This window comes from Diabrotica undecimpunctata, chromosome 7 (genome assembly GCF_040954645.1).
Source record: "Diabrotica undecimpunctata isolate CICGRU chromosome 7, icDiaUnde3, whole genome shotgun sequence".
In the NCBI taxonomy this organism is placed as follows: Eukaryota; Metazoa; Arthropoda; class Insecta; order Coleoptera; family Chrysomelidae; genus Diabrotica; species Diabrotica undecimpunctata.
The window spans coordinates 24654660-24676981 of record NC_092809.1 but is presented as its reverse complement, the minus strand read 5'-3'; the positions used below and the strand labels follow the sequence as shown (position 1 = coordinate 24676981).

At 33.0% G+C, this 22322-nt stretch overlaps 1 protein-coding gene across 2 annotated transcripts in view; it reads left to right on the top strand.

Moving 5' to 3' along the window:
* Nup98-96 (nuclear pore complex protein Nup98-96) overlaps positions 1-22322 on the top strand; it is a 64059-nt gene that overhangs the window by 28447 nt on the left and 13290 nt on the right. For both annotated transcript variants that reach the window (XM_072536869.1, XM_072536868.1), the window contains 5 exons: positions 10345-10682; positions 14563-14931; positions 16652-17027; positions 19116-19309; positions 19366-19619. In XM_072536869.1, the coding sequence (XP_072392970.1) occupies positions 10345-10682; positions 14563-14931; positions 16652-17027; positions 19116-19309; positions 19366-19619 (1531 nt within the window). The remainder of the gene's footprint in view (positions 1-10344; positions 10683-14562; positions 14932-16651; positions 17028-19115; positions 19310-19365; positions 19620-22322) is intronic.

Here is a 22322-nt window from a genome sequence, read left to right as displayed (position 1 = left end):
TCAACAGGGACTAGTCAACAAACTGGGACTTCATTTATCTCCCTTATTATCAATATAAGCTAGACCGGATCTCTAGTTAATAAACTAACTACACCAAATTTATCTTAAAGATGCAGTAGCAGTAAACAAACGAACACACGTTATCAACATTATGAATATTACGAGGAGCACTCCCAAATCACGATTTACAATGTATAAACGTACATAATATCCACCTCATAAACTATATAAATAGACATCGTATACGAAACTCAGCATACCATATCATTTAGTAGTCCTTGTACGCGGAAGAATTGCTATAACTTAATTGGACCACTGTTGTTCTAGTGATAATATTGTAGCCAGGGCGTGCGTCAGGGTATTACAGTGCTTGAATTTATTCATTTATATTTATAATAAATGTTATCATTTATATTTTATGATCAGAAGAATAACAAAGATAAAATTAAATTAATAAATATTAGAATGAGGTTTTCCAACAACATAATATGCGAATTCGTTATTGTAATGCATTGAATTAATAAAATTAAATTAAATATGTAAAAATTGTTTTAAAATTAAATGTAATATCTAATGGCGGTTTCCCACCAAACGGACAAAATAAAAACAAAACAAAACACAAACTCGTATCAAATAAAACAAAATAGCAACTTTTCACAAATTTTACTAAAGACTGGCGTGTTTTGAAACAGTTCGTTTTGTTTTTCGAGTCCCGAGTTTTTGAAACTCGAGTCTGTTTAGTGGAAACGGTCAGTTGTGTTTATTAATGGACTACCTCACCTCTGACGTTACAATGGGCGGGGCTTCGAAAACCTTTCTAAACATTTCTACACTAAATACAAGATAGAGCTGCAGTAAGTATAAATAAACCGTCAACAGTATGATTGTTACGAGGGGCACTCCCACATCATGATTTTAACGATGTATAAACCTATATTTTCCTGTATTATGAAATACATATGAAAATATGAAGTAGACATCGTAGCATAAGTTGTTCACAGGAATAACAGAACTGAAAATAACTGAATAAACATGTTAGAATGAGGTTTTTCAACAACATAATAACGTGAATCCGTTATTGTAATGCACGGAATTAAAATACAATTACATTAAATGTGTAAAAATGTTTTAAAATTAAACGTAATATTTAAGGTTGAAACGGAGTTGCCACTCGTGAACTGAGCTCTTAATGGCACTCCATTCGTTGGTTTAAGGAAACCAAAATTTCAAAGCAAAAACCTATGCAAAGGTCAGAAAAATCTTGTCAAAAATAAAAACATTCAACATATCTGAGTAATAAATAAAACAAAAAACTCAAAGTGTAACTTAGGTAATATTTTACTCAGAATCTACATCAAGTGCCTGTGAATACCTTCTTTTTTCTTTACCCATTTCATCATGCGTTTTGATCGCAGCCACTTTTGAATATCTGCTTTCTTCAACTCGGTTGTCGATATTTATTAAACGGGAAGTATATAACGAATATATTAAGATAGAAAAAAACATGGCGACTACCAAAATGGCACTACACAGGATCTTGATTATATAGAACGTATAGTTACGTACGAGATATCATAAGGCACTATGAATGAAAATAAATTTACTATAGACAAATTTTGATTTATTGACTTAAGGAAGGCCTCTGGCTGAGTTCAAAATAAACAACTGATCGAAACCTAACATGCGACATAGCAAATGAAAAGGGACGATATAACGAATCTATTAAGATGTGTAATTGATTTTCTATCTTAATATATTCGTTATATCCTTCCCTTTCATTGTCTATATCGCGTGATAGGATTTGATCAGTTGTTTATTTTGTACTCAGCCAGAAGCCTTCTTAGTCAATAAATCAAAATTTGGCATACGGTTTTGCTTTCGTATTAAATTATTAAAACAATATGTAAAATTACAGTTTTGTTTACTATGAATAACAAATATAAAATATGCAATGTTAGTATGGTTTTCAAGGAAATCCAATGCAGCAACTTAAAATATTTGTCATAAACGAAAATTTTATATTAAAAAAATTATACTAAAAAAACAAAAGTTAACGCTGGTTTAAATTGTGAGAATTGCGACGCCTATGTTAATTAGTCATTTTCTATTGATTTTACACAATTTACTTTAAAAAATAAGTGTATTTGATGTTTCGATTTCGATCGTTTAAGTGTCAAAACAACGTTGCAATTACTGCTTTATTATTTTTGTCAAACCATAACTTTCTTTTTATTTTACAGTAGTGAAGCTAATTTTGAATTTCCTTGAAAATAATACTAACATTGTATATTTTATCTTCGTTGTTCATAGTAAACAAATCTTTAATTGTACATACTGTTTTATTAATTTGATAGGAAATATTAAAGCAAAACCGCACGCCTATGGAGTCTTACGTAGCATAGCCTGGTTTTGTTTACTTTTACTGCACGTCGAATTTGAATGATGTGTAGATACGAACCAACGATAAGATCGCCAAGTACAGATATCTGGAGTTACAAATAAGGAGACAATGGAGAATGAAAAGTGCCCAGACAATACCTATTATTCTCTCTACTACTGGAGCCATTCTCTGAGCCATGGAACATTCATCAGTTATAGTCATTTACGAACAGATTCATACAACAGATGTTTATAAACAATACGTATGTCGAGAACGAAGAGCGGTAGACGAATTTGAGTAGTATTTGTCATCCTAATATGGGGGATCCAACATCCAACAAAAATGGAGAGAATTAAATTATTATTTTATATATATTTATATATATTTTATATATATTTCGGTTTCGCTAGGTAGAAATCGTTTTATTTCTCTTTTTGTTTTTAGATGGCGTAGTTACGTCCGTATATAGTTATTTTGATAATTATTGTCTAGGACGGGAGAGATTTTTGTTTTGGTTCAGAGCAGTGACTATACCGTTCTGACGAGACCTAAAGAGGTCGAAATACGTATAAGCGGTTGTCGCTGCCCTGTATCAAAACAAAAATCTAATACCGTCATTATGTATTATTTTATACAATTTTGATTTCTTTGATTTTTTGTGCTACAATCAACATTTAAGGTCCTGTGCCTATGGCAGCGACGCTGTTGTCATCAGCAGCAAACCATAAACATGAACCAACCTAAGGCCTTAAATATTGATTTTTTTACCAAAAAAAATGAAAGAAATCGAAATTGTATAAAATATAATTCTCTTCATTTTTGCTTATGTTCAATTATGCCGTAAAGTTTATAATAAACGAGATAATTCAATAATTATGCGCACCACCCCTCCATTATTTTCCACCTTAACTCGGAAACTATTAAATATAAAATAAAAAATTGTAAAAAAGAAATCGTAGTAAATCGCATTTGCCACAATTTCAGTACCATTTTTGTCGAAAAGTTGAAAATGGTGAAGATATTGAACAAAAACGATTCTCCAAAAAATTCAAGATGGCGGTTAACGCAACGGCGGAATTCAGTCACGATTTTAATTTACACTACTGTTGACCCTCCTAAAGGTTTGAATAATACAATTTGGGATACCATGCCATGCCAGGTCAAATGCGCCATCCCGACTGGACTATAAGACAAAAAATTTTATACGTCTTTCAGATGACGTCACCTCTAACTCCACCAAAGGTGTGGCGACTGACACCCATTTAACTGACTATCGAGCACCATTCAACTGCTACAAATAATATTTATTGGGTATAAAAATTCCACGAAAACACAATACTACCTCCCGTACTATTATATCTGTGAAGAGTGTATAGTGGCATAGGCGTAATGCGCAAGCCTTACTAAAGAGAGATAGATAGACTACCGATCGACTGCTCCGCGTTTCACTATTTTTATACGTCTTTCAGATGACGTCACCTCTAACTCCACCAAAGGTGTGGCGACTGACACCCATTTATAGTACATCCACTAATAATTTTCCAACATAAACATGTCACATTCTGGTATTAAAGAGACCGCCTTTCAAATCAAGGTTGTCAGACATATTTCCTAAAATTCCTAAGGTTATATTTAAAAAATATTATCTATTCTCTATTCGTTATTATTTAATTGCTAGTCAACGAACGACACTCTTAAAAAATGATATGAACATATTCCCAAAAAATATATCTATAAATTAATTAACTAGGTACTAATATTTCCATGGACTCTTCACTAATGAATTAAAGCAACCGTGAACGTTTATATATTACTTATGCTCTAAGTAATTTTCGAATATCGGCAACATTGTAGTCTGGAGAGAATTTGGACCTTCGATCTATCTTGACGTTGCCATGTTGGTGAATTTAGCGGTAATACTCTTATAGATATAATGATCGACTTTTAAGAAATCAGACATCTTTTAAGAATCCAAGTTCTCAAAAACGGTTACAAGAATTGTATTATTTTTTCCAAATTTCATTGATTTTATACCTTACCTGGAAACATGAAAAATTGCAGATATATTAATATGTTATATTAAAGTTACATTCAGTAATTTTAAACTCATGCATTATGACAACAGCGCAGCGCAAAGCGATAAATCGTAATGAACACCTGTGTGTTTGGATATGTGACACCCTAAAATATTACTTTTTGCAACCAGATAACACAGGCGGAGGTTTATAAGGTATAAGATATAATTATAAGTAATATTATATTTTTCTAGAATGGCATTTTGGAGACCGTTTGAAACGAATGATCAAGATGCATCAACTTCTGTGTTATCAATAAATAATGACAATTATTTTAATGACAGCCCGGAATTAAAAAATAAAGATTTGCACGTACAATCCCAAAGAATAATTTTAAATATGTATGAGTGTTTGAAAAAAGAAAATATTGGGATGGCTGATAATGCAATTGTTTCGAGAATTCATATATTAACAAAAATCGGGTATAAGACGATATATACAATTATTAAATTAGGCACTGTTACAGATCATTCCTTAAAACGAAAGCGACCAAATAAAAAATTGGGTAGGATTGACACTGCTGCAAAAGACGTTATTCAGCGAACAGTTTACAATTTTTACAAAGAAAATAGAGTGCCTACTTTAGAACTGATTCGTGAAAAATTGAGAGATTTCCCTGAATATAATTATACATCTTTGGAAACACTGCGCGAGATTTAGTCCTTCTAATTAATTTCTTTACAGCTATCGCGATGCATCTTGAACACTAGTATTCATTATTATACAGTGTGTCACATTTAAGATGAAAACACCTCTATATATCAGCTATCAAAATACATACAGATTTAAAATTTTGCACAGTCATACATGTTGATAGTGCACATTTTTTTAAGATAGTGATCTGAAATTTTAATTTTAAACGCGGCTTACTGCGAATCCACAAACAGGGTAAATTTTCGATATTTTGCTTCGCGTTAGAGAAATCGGAAAAACTTATTTGGAAAAGTTGTTCCACTTATTGTAACCGCACATACCAAATTTCATGACAAAATTCGCAATTTTAGTTTTTCAGTATTATTTGTAATCTCGATCATAAATCTACAATTGATGCATCTCGGGACAGCCAACTGTCCGTTTTAGAATCCTGACTACAATTGAAGATCTTATTTCCAAAGTGTCTTAAATCCATATAATGAAATCCATGAAATTACAGATTTTCATACAAATTTAACATACAAATTATACAATTTTCATATGCACTTTTAAATAAATAAGAAGTTGTTTTGGTACATATAACTTTATTCTAGACTTGAAGAAATCTATAAAGTTTAAAAAAAGAAAATTAAATCTTATCTAAATATATATATATATATATATATATATATATATATATATATATATATATATATATATATATATATATATATATAAAAGGGGTTGAGGTTAATTGGGTATACAGCTGATTAAAAGCCAAGTGTACTCTGTTTAACAATTCATTATATTTCGCCAATTTTCATTGGCATCATCAGATGAGAGCTACAATTATTTAAAACATGGTAAAATATAATTTAATAATAGTTTGTTGTTTATATACTTACTTAATTGAGGTTAATGGCAGTGCGATTTATTTTAGTACCATCAAGTAAAAATTTTTTTGTTGGAATAATGTTGAATGTAGTTGATGTTGATTACAAATTAAAATATAGGAAACAAATACAATTCAAATTAAAAATAAAACAGACACAACGTTTAGTTCGGTAAATGCCATTAAGGTTAAGTACTAGAACTATCAAATATCGAATGTTATTAATTGACTTTTGTGAAGATGATTAGTTCCATGGTGTTGACGTAGTAGTTGTTTATTTGATTAATATTTACTGTAAGGTGTGTTATAGTTGAAAAAAATTTTGAAATTACATTATGTGTTGTATTAATTATTTGATAGTTATATGTGTCTATTTATAACATTATAAACAGACCTTTGAAGAGTCCTATTCAAAAATGCCCCGTTTAAACAAATCGAAGGTTGAAGGGTGCCGGACATTTATGCCGGAAACAATTCAAATTCAAAAGATCACCTTTTTCTGCTACGGAAAATATTGCCCCGATTTCTCACCAAAATCAATGTTGAGACTTTAGTTTAGATACTCTTGAATCTCAAAAATACTCATTTACATATTTTTCAAGCCTCGAAAATGCATATTAGGTATCGTATTTTTCGGATTTTAAATCGCCTATATCTCCAAAACTATTAACTTTTGAGAAAAATGACATAGATCTTATTTAGAGTCACCCAAAAACCTAAAAAATATTTCTTGGAGCACAAAAGGTGATATTTTGAATTTGTTTAAAAAATTATTTAAACAATTTCTGCCCAAAAATTGAGAAATTTTCCTGAATATAATTATGTAAAAATTAATAAAAATTATATAATTTTTCTTGAAATATGCGTTTGATGAACTGATCCCTTTTCTTAATTTCCACGCCAATGGTCGGCATTGACATCAAAGAATCTTAAAAGCCGACGCTTGGCAAATTGACATTGGAAAAAGTATAACTGACTATCGAGCACCATTCAACTGCTACAAATAATATTTATTGGGTATAAAAATTCCACGAAAACACAATACTACCTCCCGTACTATTATATCTGTGAAGAGTGTATAGTGGCAAAGGCGTAATGCGCAAGCGTTACTAAAGAGAGATAGATAGACTACCGATCGACTGCTCCGCGTTTCACTTTTTTGCTTACTATGCCTAGTCTATTCTTATTACATTTATGATTAAACCACAATTGATTCTAATAAAAATTATATTTCACAATTGTTTTCTACGTTTTGTTTTAAAAAAAAAATTATTTTAAATAAGGAGTTATTTCGATGCTTTTGTTTGCCAAATTTCACTTTTGGTCCTCTTGGCCACGATCTTATAGGCAAATAGCGATGCTGTTAGTTAAAAATTCTGATTATGGTGTTTGTACCCTCATGGTGATATCGAATCTGATTTTTTTATGTGTTTAATGTATTATGTGTAATGGTAGATGAAGTGTCTCTGATCTGTTGATCCATTAGTGTTGGTATATTCTTGTTGCTAACTTCTTATAATATTGATAACCAGAGCCTGCTGCATTCTGTCTGTGCAGGTAATACGTGTAGTATGACTCACACAAGACCGGAGCTCTGTTATAACTCTCCTTCAGACACGCATTGTATATTCTATAAGTAAATTTGTTACTTTCCACTGAAGCCAATAAAATAGGTTTGAAAATCAATATTAGTAAAACCAAGTCCATGAGAATAAATGCAAGGAACAACACGCTATTCAATATCGACAATATGCAGATTGAAAATGTGGAAAACTTTACGTATCTTGGAAGTGTCGTAACAGAAAACGGAGGTACAGAAGACGATATTCGTATGATGATACGAAAAGCTCAACAAGCTTTCAGCACGCTCAACCCTGTTTGGAGATCTGGCGAGTATACTACAAGGACAAAGATCCGAATATTCCGATCAAATGTCTTGTCTGTTCTACTCTACGGATGTGAAACCTGGAAAGTGACAAACACCCTCACAGACAAACTGCAGGTCTTTGTTAACAAATGTCTACGAAGAATTGTTCGTATATTCTCGCCTAACACCATCAGAAACGACGATCTGCTACACCTGACCGAACAAAAGAGGGTACAAAATGAAATTAAGTCCAGAAAGTGGGATTGGATCGGTCACACACTCCGAAAAAATAGTTGCAGTATCGCAAAGACTGCCCTAGAGTGGAATCCCCAAGGGAAAAGAAAAAGATGTCGCCCAGTACAAACTTGGAGAAGATCCATCATGGACGAGATAAGTCATTCCAAGACTTTCCAAGGAAAGTCTTGGAATGAGGTGAAGGCCTTAGCGCAAAATAGAACCCGATGGCGCGTTTTCACTGAAGCTCTATGCTCTACTTAGGAGTTCAAGAACCTTATATTTATATATATATATATATATATATATATATATATATATATATATATATATATATATATATATATGTTACTTCATATGTGATCACCGTGAAATAGATAATAGAAACACTTGAATTGCTTTTATAAATTTAATTACTACTATTGACAAATGAAAGAAATGATTACAATTATTAATACTAACTAAATGACATGAGTTAAATTAATACGTTGTTTACAATATGGTATGATGACCTATACTAATACCTGGAGATGCGTGCTAATTTACAAAGTTTTAGGTTACGCACTTGTCTTGGAATTAATTGTTTCAAACGGAAGATGATGATTCTTCCAAAATTCGCGAAATGTTCTTATTTTTGAAAAGTTATACAGTATACTCCCTCTATAACGAACACGGTTATTACGAGGTTTCGCTTATAACGATGTACATTAGATGTCCCGTAAAATTTCTATTGAACTATAACCCTCTATAGCGAGGCACATTTGGTTATAACGAGAGAAAATAAAATTGAAAAACGTGTTTTTTTACGTTTTTGGCCCGAACGTGGCTATAAATAAATACCTTTTTAAACGGCCCCGCAATAAATATAACTGCCGCCCGCAATAAACTTCTTTACAATAAAGACAACTGTTTCACATATTTAGAAAATATGATAGATAAAATAATACTGAACAATTTAAAGCAGTCAAAAATGAGAGAATTCTTCTAATTGCAGAGGCAATAGTTTATGTTATCCTTGAAAATGGGCTTTATACATTATGTAGTTGGGAAAAATGCAAGTACAGATTTTTTGTTTTAACCTATATCATTGACAATAAAAAAAAACTCTTTTGTTTTAATGTATTTCATTGACAATAAAAGTAAACAACTTTTTTTTTCAAAAACCCCTTTCAAACAATATTTATTAGCATCTTATATTGCTCCGAATGGTTTCACTATAGGAAGTTAATGTTTTAGAAAACTACATATTCATATGTTTGCACTGTATTATTGTTATCTGATATAACGAGATCAGCTAATAACGAGGTAATTAGTCTGTCCATTTCAGTTCTCGTTATAGAGGGAGTCTACTGTATAAACACCTTCTGTCTGTACCTGTTTACCAGTAACATTTGACCAATATGATGGTAATTGTTAGATGTGATTTATCTCCCTTTAGGTTATCACGGCTTTACAATCAAAAGCACTGGTTGATTCTGGGAGATTTGGATGCTGAAGTTTACCGTGGATTATTAATTATGTAACTCTATGATCACACTGCACCAGATTTTGATTTTACTCGAAACTGCATTATTTCCATATTGGGGATATTGGCGGTCACACACAAGTTACAATAACACTTAGAATATTTGAATAGAATAATTGAATTTAAATAGCCACTGCTAATTAAATGCAGATTTTACGATAATTACACCGGATTGATTGCGGATGTTTCACGTAGATTATTACTTTTTTTTGTAACAGAAAAAACCTCGAATAATATTTTTTTCTCAAATTTGGTAGAGCCGAATTGTTGTGTACCACAGCACTGTTTGCTGCAAATTTTTCTTGATTAATTAAGGTGAGGTCTGCTTCTTTAATCTTTCTCTTTTTGGTGTTTGTTTTTTCATGATTATTGATCTATCTTTCCACTGTACTCTCAAGCACAGAATACAAAGCATAGGGAACAAACACCATCTTGTGAATTTTCAACTAGAAGCATGATTATTTGCCTACAAGATCGAGGCCAAGTGGTCACCCGTCTAATATGGTAAACAAAAGCGTCAAACAACTAAATAATAATTCCTTATTTAAAATAATCTTTTTTGAAAACAATTTTTCCAGAGTGGAAATCGAAATGTCAAAAACAAATGTAAAAAGTAATTAAATCAATTGTGTCTTTCATTTATTTTTTATAAGTCTTTTCTAGTGTACTGTTTCTTGTAATTTAACTAAGGCTTAAAAAAAGATTGAGTTTATAAAATTAGTTTGTTACTTTTTTTAGAAAATATACAAAAGAATAATCGAATACCAGTAGAAGTCGAAATTGAACCAACGGAATCTGGGGGCTCCGGAGATTGTGTGAAAGGCTACCCTTGTAATATAGTTTGTACTAGACCAGAATATTATACCTTACCGCCTCCAGAAGAGTTGATGAAATACGTTGATGAAGATGGACGATGCATAGTAAAAGGGTTTACAATTGGACGAAAAGGCTATGGAAATGTTTATTTTCCGGAAGAAATGGATGTTTCGGGGCTAAATTTAGACGAGTTTGTTCATTTTAGGTACAGAGAGATAAATATTTACCCAGACGATGACAAAAAACCACCTATAGGACAGGTAAGGGCATTTTAGAATTTTACATTGTAACAACTTCAATGGCACATGAGTTTAATACGAGTTTTGTGTGTGTGTGTGTGTGTGTGTGTGTGTGTGTGTGTATGTGTAAAAGCCAGTATATGGCATAGGAGAATAATTCGTGAATCCCTCGTGTTTAAACAGAGTATTTGAGGTCATTTCGACTTCCCATCATCAGACACTGGCTGAATACAGAGTATTGTCTGAATGTCTGTTGCCATGGGAAGAAAGACACGAAATGACGTCATAACACTCTGTTGAATATCAATTCAAATACGAGAGAGATTGAAGAATTGTTCTCCTACGACATATACTGGCTATAAAACATTAAACCAATAGCAAGGTTTTGCTAGAAGATGTAAATTTTGATATTATCAGGTTATGTGGTTTATTTTAATACTTTTAATTATGTAATATTAAATTTAAACCCACCCTCTGCTTGGAGATGAGGTTATATAGCAAAATGTAAAAGTTTTTTGACTATTATGGTATACAGCTAACTCCTGGAATCTCTCCCAGTTTAGCCAAGATTAATATTAGGTCTTCTTCAGGGCTTCTGGTCTTTAGTATTAGTCTTCTGAGCCCCCAGATACTACACTATTCTTCGAGAATACTATACTACTATAGCGAGAATACTTCTCTTAATAGGTATAGATGCGGTCACGACAGCCAAGGGTGTCGCTGACCAAGAGTGGTGCTGGCAGCAATGCGATCTGTTAGGATTCAGGGGATTGCTTAAACGCCACCGTGGAGGTCGACGAGAATGTTGCGAATGGGTTGCTGAAAAATTCACGACTGAAGGTTGGCTTTGTAGCATGCCTTGTAAAGGCATGGGAGAAAGTGTCTATCCTGCGATGCTATAGGTGTCAAGCCTATGGACATACCAGGAATTAATGCAAGGAGGAAGAGCGTAAAGGATGCTAGGGATGTTGGCGACTTCACATCCTCAAAGACTGCAGATAGTGTTGCATGAACTGCAATGTAGAGGGTCATTTGAGTGAGCCGAGAGACTGCCCCAATTTGAGACACCTGGTCGACGAAGCTAGACGTTGCTCCGGAAGTGGGCTTAAAGAGGCGTGTATCCTCCTCTCGACATGGCAAGGAATTGCGGTGCTAAACTGAGTGTTCTCCATGGACAGAGCGAGACTGTCACTCGATCTCGTCCTGGCTTCCGCCGATGACATGATTTTCACGTGACGGCGGAACCGAACTGCACGTTGGTCAGGAATCAGGATTGGTTTGTGAATGACGCTGGTGTGCATATCGGCAATCGCAAATTTAAGGTGCATAGAATCGATGATGATATGGATTATATATCGGTGAGAGTGGAGAGACTGAATCTGGTCTGCTGCTATATTTAAGCGTGCATAGTGATAAATGAGAACGAAATAGGTTAAATGCCATTATGGAAAAGGTGAGGCGACTGGGTAACAAGTGCGTAATGTTCAGCGGCTTCGAGGCAAAATCTGCAGAATACGGTTCGTCGATCACTGATACTCAGGACAAATGTTAACGGATTGAGTCGAGGCCTTAGACCTAGTGATTTTAAACACAGATTTGGAGCGAAAATTTGGATGATTCCAGATCGTACATTGACGTCACCCTCGCCACGCAAGCAGCCCTCCACCTTCAATGTGTCAAAGACTGGGCAGTACTTGCTGAATATACCGGCACGTAACACCAATTCATCGACATTGGTAAGACGGAGGACGTTGAGGGTAGACCCAAACCTTGCCTGTCTAGGGGCTGGAGATATCAGGTGGACCTGTATGATGAGAGTATTAGATGGGAGGTACATGGGTCTCGACGTCTTACACCCTCGGTGGAAGGCCTCGAGCAGGTTATGAAAGCCGTTGTGCATACTTACTGCCTTACTAGTGTGTCGAGATAGAGCAAATGAGGAGGTAGTGTGTGGCCCTTCGCCGGCACTTGACAAGGGCGAAAATTCGTCTGATCGGGAAAGAAGGAAAATGTGTGAGTACTTCTTACCGTGCGAGAAAGGAGTTGAATAGGAAGTTCGGAACCGAGTAGAAGAGTCACTGGAGGGGACTGTGTGACAAATGTGTGGACAAACGTATGAACGAAAGACGCTTGAAAGATAATCTAACTGTGGAATGTTTGACTCCGTGACAGAAATTGTGGAGAAAATGATCAGAGATGAGTGGTGGTAGACAACGATCCACAAATTTATCAGTGAGCTGTTCTTTTCAAATGAACGAGAGAAGAGGGAACTGGCAAATGAATTCTAAAACGAGCGAGTAGCACATCGGGGGGGTTCGGACTGTCACAGGCGGAAATAGGAGGGCATGAGAGAGGCGCCGTCAATGAGATGGCAGCCTCGTTAAGTCAGGAGCTTGAAAGTTCTTGCTGGTTCTTGTGGATGTGGTTTTTCCGATGAATGTGTTTGAGGAAGAATGGGAATCGTGTGATAGCAGGTCATCAGGAGAGATGCTATGCCTTAATCGGCGCGGCGGTTCCATCCTGATGTCTGGAGTGACAGAGGAGAGGTTTTTAGTGGGACACCGGCCGTTTCGGTGTGGTGACGGGACGAAGTGTTAAAGGTCTAATCACCTCGAGCATCTCGTCCTAGCGCAACTTCGTGAATATTAGGCACCCAACACTACCTGGGCCACAGGTATCTGTATACAGATTTTCCTTCTTCTCTTCTAAAGATGAGACGAAACAAGAAAAAAAGTGAAAAAAGGATTTAGAGAAGCTAAAAACAGAAGCAGTAAACAATAAATATGCAGAAGACATAGCAAAAATACAAAAGAAAAAACAAAAAGCGACAAAACTACACAAAAAGAAAAAATCAGAATGGATTAAAGAGCAGATGTAAGCAATAGAAGCAAGTAACAAAGGCAACAAAAAACTATATGGATATATTAAAAAACAATGTAATAACAATGAAACAACAGTAAGACGTAAAATCAGTAAAGAAAGCATTTTTATAATTTGGACAAAATCATACAAAACACGAATATTGGGGAAGTAGAGTTAAGGGATGAAAGAGACGAACAAAACTCTCCCACATATAAGGAACTTATTGAAACAGTGGAAAGATTGAAATCAGGCAAAGCAGCAGGACCGGATGAAATCAACAATGAATTAATAAAAAATGGAGGAGAACTGATTCACCGGATTCATAAATAAATAAAAATTATATGGAATTCGAAAAATGTGCCTATGAAGTTGAGAAAGGGTCATGTAATAACAATATAAAAAAATGAGAGATAGCAGTAACCATAGAGGAATCATGCTACTGAGCACCACATACAAAATATTGACAATTATCTTGGGAAACAGAATAGATAAATACACCGAAAATTCACTAGGCAATACCGACAACGCTTCAGAAAAGGAAAATTAATCATAGACGCCATACACCTACCAACACAACTGATTTAAAAGTGCTAAGAAAATTACATAAATTTACACAGACTATTTATAGACTTACAGCAAGCATTTCACTCTGTAAATAGACACCAACTCTTACTCGAAATGCGAAACATGAATATAACAGCAAATCCTATTAGATTAGTGAAAATGACAATGGACAACTCTGTAGCAGAAGCTATATTAAACTAGGGGAATACAGAAACTATCAATATAGAAGTAATTAAATAATTTTTGTCTACGTTTTTTTTATCTAAATACTTTTAAAGTATTTTTTATCCTTTGTTCAAAACAATAATCTAATCAGGAATCAATATAATGGGGTTAAAAAATATTTCATATACACCTTTTATTTCTTTTACTTCTACAAATTACTACTTTTAGGTGATTGTAAATATTATGCTTTAGAAAATATTAAATTTATTATTTAAATCAAATTTATTGACATGCCTATTTAAAATTTTAGGGTCTAAATCGAAAAGCTCAAGTAACTTTAGATAATGTCTATCCAAAAAGACCAGGTAGCAACACGCTGGTTAAAGATATCAATGAACTTCAACTAATGAACTTTTCTGAAAAACTTCGTAAAATAACAGAAAATAAAGATGCGAAATTTGTCGATTACCGACCAGAAACTGGATCGTGGGTTTTCAAAGTAGAACATTTTTCTCGATATGGTTATGATGAAAGCGATGACGAGGCGGCACCATTAAATAAAGAAGCTGCTGAAAAAAAAGCAGCAGAAAAAGCTGCCAAAGCCGTTATTCCTCCTATTCCTAAATCAGCGGAAAAACAAGTTGAAAAAGAAACTGTTGAGAAAACCACACCAACTCAGGTAAATATAACTATTATTCATTCCAATAAAGCCTGCACATAGGAAAACAGTACTACCTAAAGTAATAACATATGCAGGATCCTAATATAATTACACTTGTCATAAAATCAATGTAACAAAAGTTAGCTCACCAGTTATCCCTTTTTTTATTTTGATAAACTGGGTCAATTAGATAATAAAGTGATAACAAACGTATCAGTATGGTCAAAATATATTACAAGTGCTACTACACGAGCTTCAATAAGATCATTCTGCATATCATCATATTTATTTTCCTCCTTTTTCTTGTACACATGTATTGTGTTATCCGCGAACGTGATACTGTAATCTTACCACTTTCACTGGAACCCCATATTTGGATAAATACGTGTGCCTTTTGTCTTCTTAAATTTAGTTGGCTTATACTTACTTACTTTCCGTGTCCGGACCACTTTTTACATTAGATACTGCCAGTGTTTCGCCACTTGGATAACCTTATCATTAGCTGACATTAGGTCAAGGTGACTGCATGCCTGGGTCCAGTCCATGCAAACCAATAGATGTTCGGAATTTTGCTCTTCGCCGCAGTCACACTTGTCATTTTCTGTATAGCCCTATCTTTTAAGTTTGACCTACACCGTGGCGTGCCGGAGTCTATTTAGAGACATCATATGGAGTATGGTAATTTATGGTCTGTAAACAAACATGAGATGGCGCATACTCAGATACCATCTTTGTAAAGTGGGAAAATTGGGAAAGCAACATGCAGATTCTGGGAAAATGCAGAGGAAACGGATTAACATATTGTTTACAACTACAGTGTAATGGATCGCCATTATAAATGATTCTAATGTTCATTATAGAAATACCCAATATCCACGTAAACATTACCCACCATCACTTAGTGCTTCTTATAACTACCCTATATCTTGAAATCCCTATTTCAGTTAAGAAGGTTTTTGGGCATACAAAAAAATATTTTTTGGCTTTTTTAGTTGCTTTTCATCAGTGCAGAGGGCGTCTTCTAAAAGATGCATTTTAATTTGGGAGACACTTTTCTGCTTTCCTGTAATAATTTTTGAAGCGAATCTTCTATATTGACGTTACTTTTTCTCTATAGTAAAATGCTGAGGCGAGCGTCACGGGTAGTGTCATAAAATAGCGGTTCTTGACATCGGTTCACTACTATTGATGAAAGTTGAGCCCACATTTTACAACTCACGCATAGTGAAATTATGATTTATAGTGATATTTTGGAGCGAATTATGTAAAAAACTGCGATATATGCTTCACGCCCAAAAATCGTTAGTTTAAACAGATACCGCCTAGACTATCAGAAGAAAGATAATTCGAAACTAGACCATATATTTTTAAAAAATTTAGTAATGTGATCATTCTAACGCAAATTTTAAATCGGTTTAAAATTATTATTTTGAGGAAGCTCATTTTTCAACGAAATATGACGAGTCTTAAACTAGATATGTATTTTAATGCTCATTTTAAACTAGTTAAAAATTATATTTTTTGGAGAAAGCTGACGTTTCAGCGTAACATGTCAAGTTGACTATTATTCTGTAGGAATTAAAAATAGTGTTATGTTATATTATTAAAAGTTTAAAAATTGTTATATCTATATGTTGATTTTTATTCACCACAAGTATTGCTTTGGAATTACGAGTTTGACGTATATTTATAAATTTAAATGTATATTTTTGATTGTCTTATTTTTTGTATTCTTTAGGTTTCAAAGTTCGGCCTTGATGATGATATTTTTGTTGAAGAAGGTGCACATTTTCAACCAGAGGATGATTTAATAGAAACAGCTATGTATGTAGACAATATCTCGGAAGAAGATTATCACGTAATACCCACGGATATTCCTTTACATTTAACACGCGATCAATTCACTTCTTGCAAAAATATACAAGTTATGAAGTCTACTTTATTCGCTGAGGATGACAGATCATCTGATGGTGGTGGTAGTCATATTTCCATAATAAGACAATATTTGGATATTCCGGAAGAAATTCGTAGACTTCCTGTATTAAGAGAAGAATGTCCGCCTAAGAAGAGAGTTATGTTGAGGCCTAAAGTTGAAAAAGTTTATAATTTTGCTAGTAAGTGTAAACAGCATGCAAAAGTTATTTGGTACTACTATATATAGTATAGGTGCGCAAGTTGAAACGGACTTGAAATGTGTATGGATTATGCTTTAGTTACTGATTAATACACGTCGCGTATTATTGAGCTATCGACATGATTTTTTCGGTGTTATTTTTTATAATGGCCATCTTTTTTTGCAGTGACTGCGAATACCTCCCACACCAATCATTTTTACTATTTTTGTACATCATTGGGATTAACACTATAATTTACAAAATTATCAAAAAATAGATTATAAAGTCATATTATTAATTTTTGTACCATTTGTTGCAAAATGTTATAAAGCTGTGGCGGTGTTTGAGTAGAAAATTACTTAAAACTTGTGAATTACAAAGATATATTAGTTATTTTAGTATAAAACTGTAATTGACGGTTAGGCTAATTTAGGTCATCAGCATGATTAGGTGAAGTTTAAAAAGAATCTGAAACTGTTTTCTTGTGGCATGTTTAAGTTACCTAAGCATTATTTTATGTGGGATTAAACCACAATTGTAATTATTTTAACGTTTCGATTTCCATTTGATCAAATTGGTTTTCGCTATCCAACGACAATACATAAACATTTACAGGTTAAATCTAATAATTTCTTAATTCAAAAATGTAATGTAAAATGTAAGTTTCATTAAAGTCAATTGGGGTTTAATCCCACATAAAATAATATTTAGGTGACGTTTGGAATAGCCCGTATACAATTGATATCGATGTAGATAAAATGCTATCTACACAATAGTATAAATATTAAGAACGTCCTAAAAAAATGGGTGAATAACCATAGGGTGCTGGATTCAAATATGAGAACTATTTACCTGTAATTTAGAAACATCTAAAACACTAAGGGCCGATTGTTCGAACGCTAATCAAAACTTGATTGTAATCAAATATTTAATTAAAATCAAATATGTCACATTTTGACTGATTTATTTTATTCAATTTTATTATTTTACGTTTTAATTTAAAATAAACCATAATTAAACTCTTTTTGGTATTAATTTCATGTTTTTATTTACAAATCAATAATAATAATAAGCAATTTTTAATAATTTTGGCAACTGCTCTGACGTATTTGATTGTAATTAAATATTTTATTACAATCAAGTTTTGATTAGCGTTCGAACAATCGGCCCTAACAGTTCAATAAACTTTGCAACGGTATAATCATTTATTAAATGAGAGAGCAATGGAATATCACAAAACAAAATTCTAGAACTAGAATGCTACATACTTACTATCTAAAGTCTTTCAAAATAAGTCTTTATGCACTACTATCCAAATATCATTGTGGAGGGTGGGTGGAGATATGACAACTCTGGGTGTCTAAGGGTTCCAAGCAACTATGCGAGAACCAAAAATTATTTACTTTTGGTTTACTGAAACAGAATGTTTTAGGGCACTATAAACTTGTAATTTTTTTATGCCACAAAGACAAATCCGTGGACCTGGTACTATACTACTACTCTAAAGCTATATAACGGAGTAAGTACTGTATAAGCGAAGGAGTTTTGACGGACTTAAGGGTGTCGAAACTGAGGATGTTGCTTTGTCCGTCTTAATTGACCCTGCTTATTAGGCAGCTCAGTATGGTTGTAGGCGGGTCTTTTTAGTATTAGCTGTGTCTGTTATGCACCTCAAACACTGTTGTCATTTACATATGACCTTTAATAAAAGGTGGAGAACTTTTATTCACAATTAAAATATTTTTTTTGGATCCAATCCAATGCGGATAGATGATCTATCCGCATTGGATTGATTAGAAAAATATTGGAATGTGTACCAATTTTGACTATTTTGAAATAACATATTTTTACACTATCAGTTAAAATCATTTATTATTTTTTTGCTTAGGTATTTATGATTAAGAAAATTTCTGAATTTGATAGCTTTACGGTGTAGCCTACTTTTTTATATTTCATATTACTACAAAAAAACACGTTTTTTCTTTCTGTAGCTCCAAAGTCCAAAACATTTCGCATTTTCAACCTGTACTCCTAATCTATAAAATTACCGATTATTTCTTTCTAATTGTAAGAATATGAATTTTCTAGAAAAGGAGGGTAATAATGAATTAATGCAGTTAAGAAGTTACCAAGACATGGGTATATTTAGGGGGAAATCGTATAAAGTAGGATGGTCAAAAGGTTTCAACTTTTATAATGTGGTTTCCAAACCAGAAGGTGGTATCCAATTAACTTTCAATGATATTAAATGTGGCTCCATAAAGGAGTTTGAAGCTATTGATGTAAGTGTTTCGAATATGTATGTCTGAAAATAGTCTTAATCTTTTTCTATTTTTAGGAAATTTTAGGTAAATCGTTGGAAATTGTTTTGGAGGAAAGCAGCTATGAATTAGATAGCAATAATATACCAACATTTACAATTGCAAAAAATCATACATATTTAAAAAAGCAGTCTAAATTATTTTCAACTTTACTAGAAAGACATAACACTAAAGAAGCTAAATATTTACATAGTATATGGACTTTAGCGGATTCGCTTTGGGGACCCAGTGAAAATACAGTTTCTAACCGAAGATATCTTCTTAGTGAATGGTACGGATTTGTACTTAACACATTTGTGTCAAGATTTGGTTTTTTCTGATTTTTTCTTACAAATTAATATTTTTTAGTTAAAATATGATAATAATTCAGGGAAAAGCATCATTTTTAGCAATTTGATTTTTAGATCAGTCAGACTCAGAAGTAATTGTTGATATGGTTAGGATAATATATATATATATATATATATATATATATATATATATATATATATATATATATATATATATACAAACAACACAGTTTATTAGGGCTGCAGTCAGTAGGTTTGGCCGGGATGTTATAGAAACACTCTTTTGACTTTTGGTCGAGCTTTCGGAATTCTTTTATTCCTTCTTCAAGACACTTCAAAAGAGTGTTTCTATAACATCCCGGCCAAACCTACTGACTGCAGCCCTAATAAACTGTGTTGTTTGTTTATATCTACAGTCAATAATATCCAGTATTTCTTTATATATATATATATATATATATATATATATATATATATATATATATATATATATATATATAATTTTTGCTTATTTATTAACTGAGTACATAGTAATAATTAACCTGTTTTCTGTTTCTTCTCCATTAACTATGGTAAATCTTTAAAAACAATATGGACCATTTTTACATGTAATTTTTTACGTTATGTACTTATCCTAATATTTGTCTATTAAAAATATCAAAAAATAAAACGATTCCGAAGAACCTATTATTAAAAATTTCTTGTATTATGTTTCACTACATTAAAGTTTTGTTAAGTTTTTGTTTTAAAAATGGCTCACGTTCGAATTTTATTCGATAAATGTAAAGCAATTATTATTTTTGAGGAGGCTGGCTGTAACTACCACGAAGCCGTAAGAATTGTTAGTCAAGGATTTCTTAACTGTCAGATAAATTGACATTAATTTATTATAAATGTTTTGTCAAAATTCTTTGTGGATCCGTCTGTATCAACCAGAAGTGTAGCTCGGGATTTCGATGTCAGTCATAAAACAGTTTTGAACATCATTTAAAAAATAAATGGCATCTATGTAAATTGCAAATGGTTCCACGAACTAACGGAAGCTGATTCAGACAGATGAAGGAATAGTGTGGAATTATGACCAGTAAATCCCGATTCTTTGATTCTTTTTTCATGAAGGTTATACACAATTTCCGGAAAAGTTAAATGTTAAAGTTAAAATAGAAAAATGATAAGCTGTAGCTCTCCCTATACATTACACACATTTTTAGCTTATTGATTCTTATAGCCGACTTCAAGTCAAAGATTAAAAAGTTTTCTACGACCAATAGAAATAGAGTTAGCTTAATTTGTTTAAAAAATCACAGCTGCTTTGTTTATAACAATTAGTAGTTAAAATGTGCGCCATTCAATAGTTAAAGACCTATATTTTATGGGGATATAATTTATAGTCAAAAAACATAAGTAAAGTTCACTGTTTTTTCGAGTAGGTGAACTCTTCTTCTATCGGCCCGGCGAGAAAAAAACCTAATTCGCAACTTTTACCCTTTTGCTGCGTAAAGCGGGTATGTCCGCCCTCACAATTTCTTTGTAAAATGCATATGGCGCATTTAAGCGGCCTTTGTATATGGTGGTCTATCCAATACTTAAAGATAACACAGTTTTAGGAGATAAAAAACTTTGTCCGCAAAGGTAACGTCTATTCATAGATGGCGTCGCGGCTCAGTGACTCACAATTTCTTTGTAAAATGCGTATGGCGCATTTAAGCGGCCTTTGTATATGGTGGTCTATCCAATACTTAAAGATAACACAGTTTTAGGAGATAAAAAGACTTTGTCCGCAAAGGTAACGTCTATTCATAGATGGCGTCGCGGCTCAGTGACTCACAATTTCTTTGTAAAATGCGTATGGCGCATTTAAGCGGCCTTTGTATATGGTGGTCTATCCAATACTTAAAGATAACACAGTTTTAGGAGATAAAAAGACTTTGTCCGCAAAGGTAACGTCTATTCATAGATGGCGTCGCGGCTCAGTGACTCACGTAGTTAGGTTTGCAAAGCTATGATGGAGTCGCAGATCGGTGATTCATGTAGTTAGGTTTTCCGTAACCGTAAAAAATAGACGAGGGGATGAGTAAATTAATTCACTTTCAATAGTTCAATATAATAAATATATGGACGGAGTAGATCTTCAAGACCAAATGTCTTCTTATCATTCGCAGACACACAAAACTTTACGTTGGTACAAAAAAATGGCATACATCTGTTTCAACTTAATTTGCATAATGCTCATAGATTGTGTAATAAGCACCAAGGCAATAACAAGAATATGTTATTCGTTAAGAAAAGTTTCGATTGTCAATACTTGAAAAGTTGTAAAACTAAAATGTCGGACATGTAATAAAAATAAGATACGTAAAGATACTATTTATCATTGTCAAGAATATCCCGATAAGCCTCTCCTTAGGCAAATGTTTCAGAGAATATCATGTATCAATATACCCATTACCAAAAGTTAATATTTTGTATAATTTTATTTTGCATTTTTATATTCCTGTTTTTATGGACAAAATTTTAGTTTGGATCAAAAAAATTGTATTTAATTTACTAAATACAAAAATTTGTATTAAAGCGCGCAAGTGCTTCCTCTGCAATTTTAAAATAAATTCTTTGGAAACTGCGTACAGCGCACATGCGGGTCTTGCAAAAATTCAGAAGAAAAATTGTTAGTCGATTTTAATATA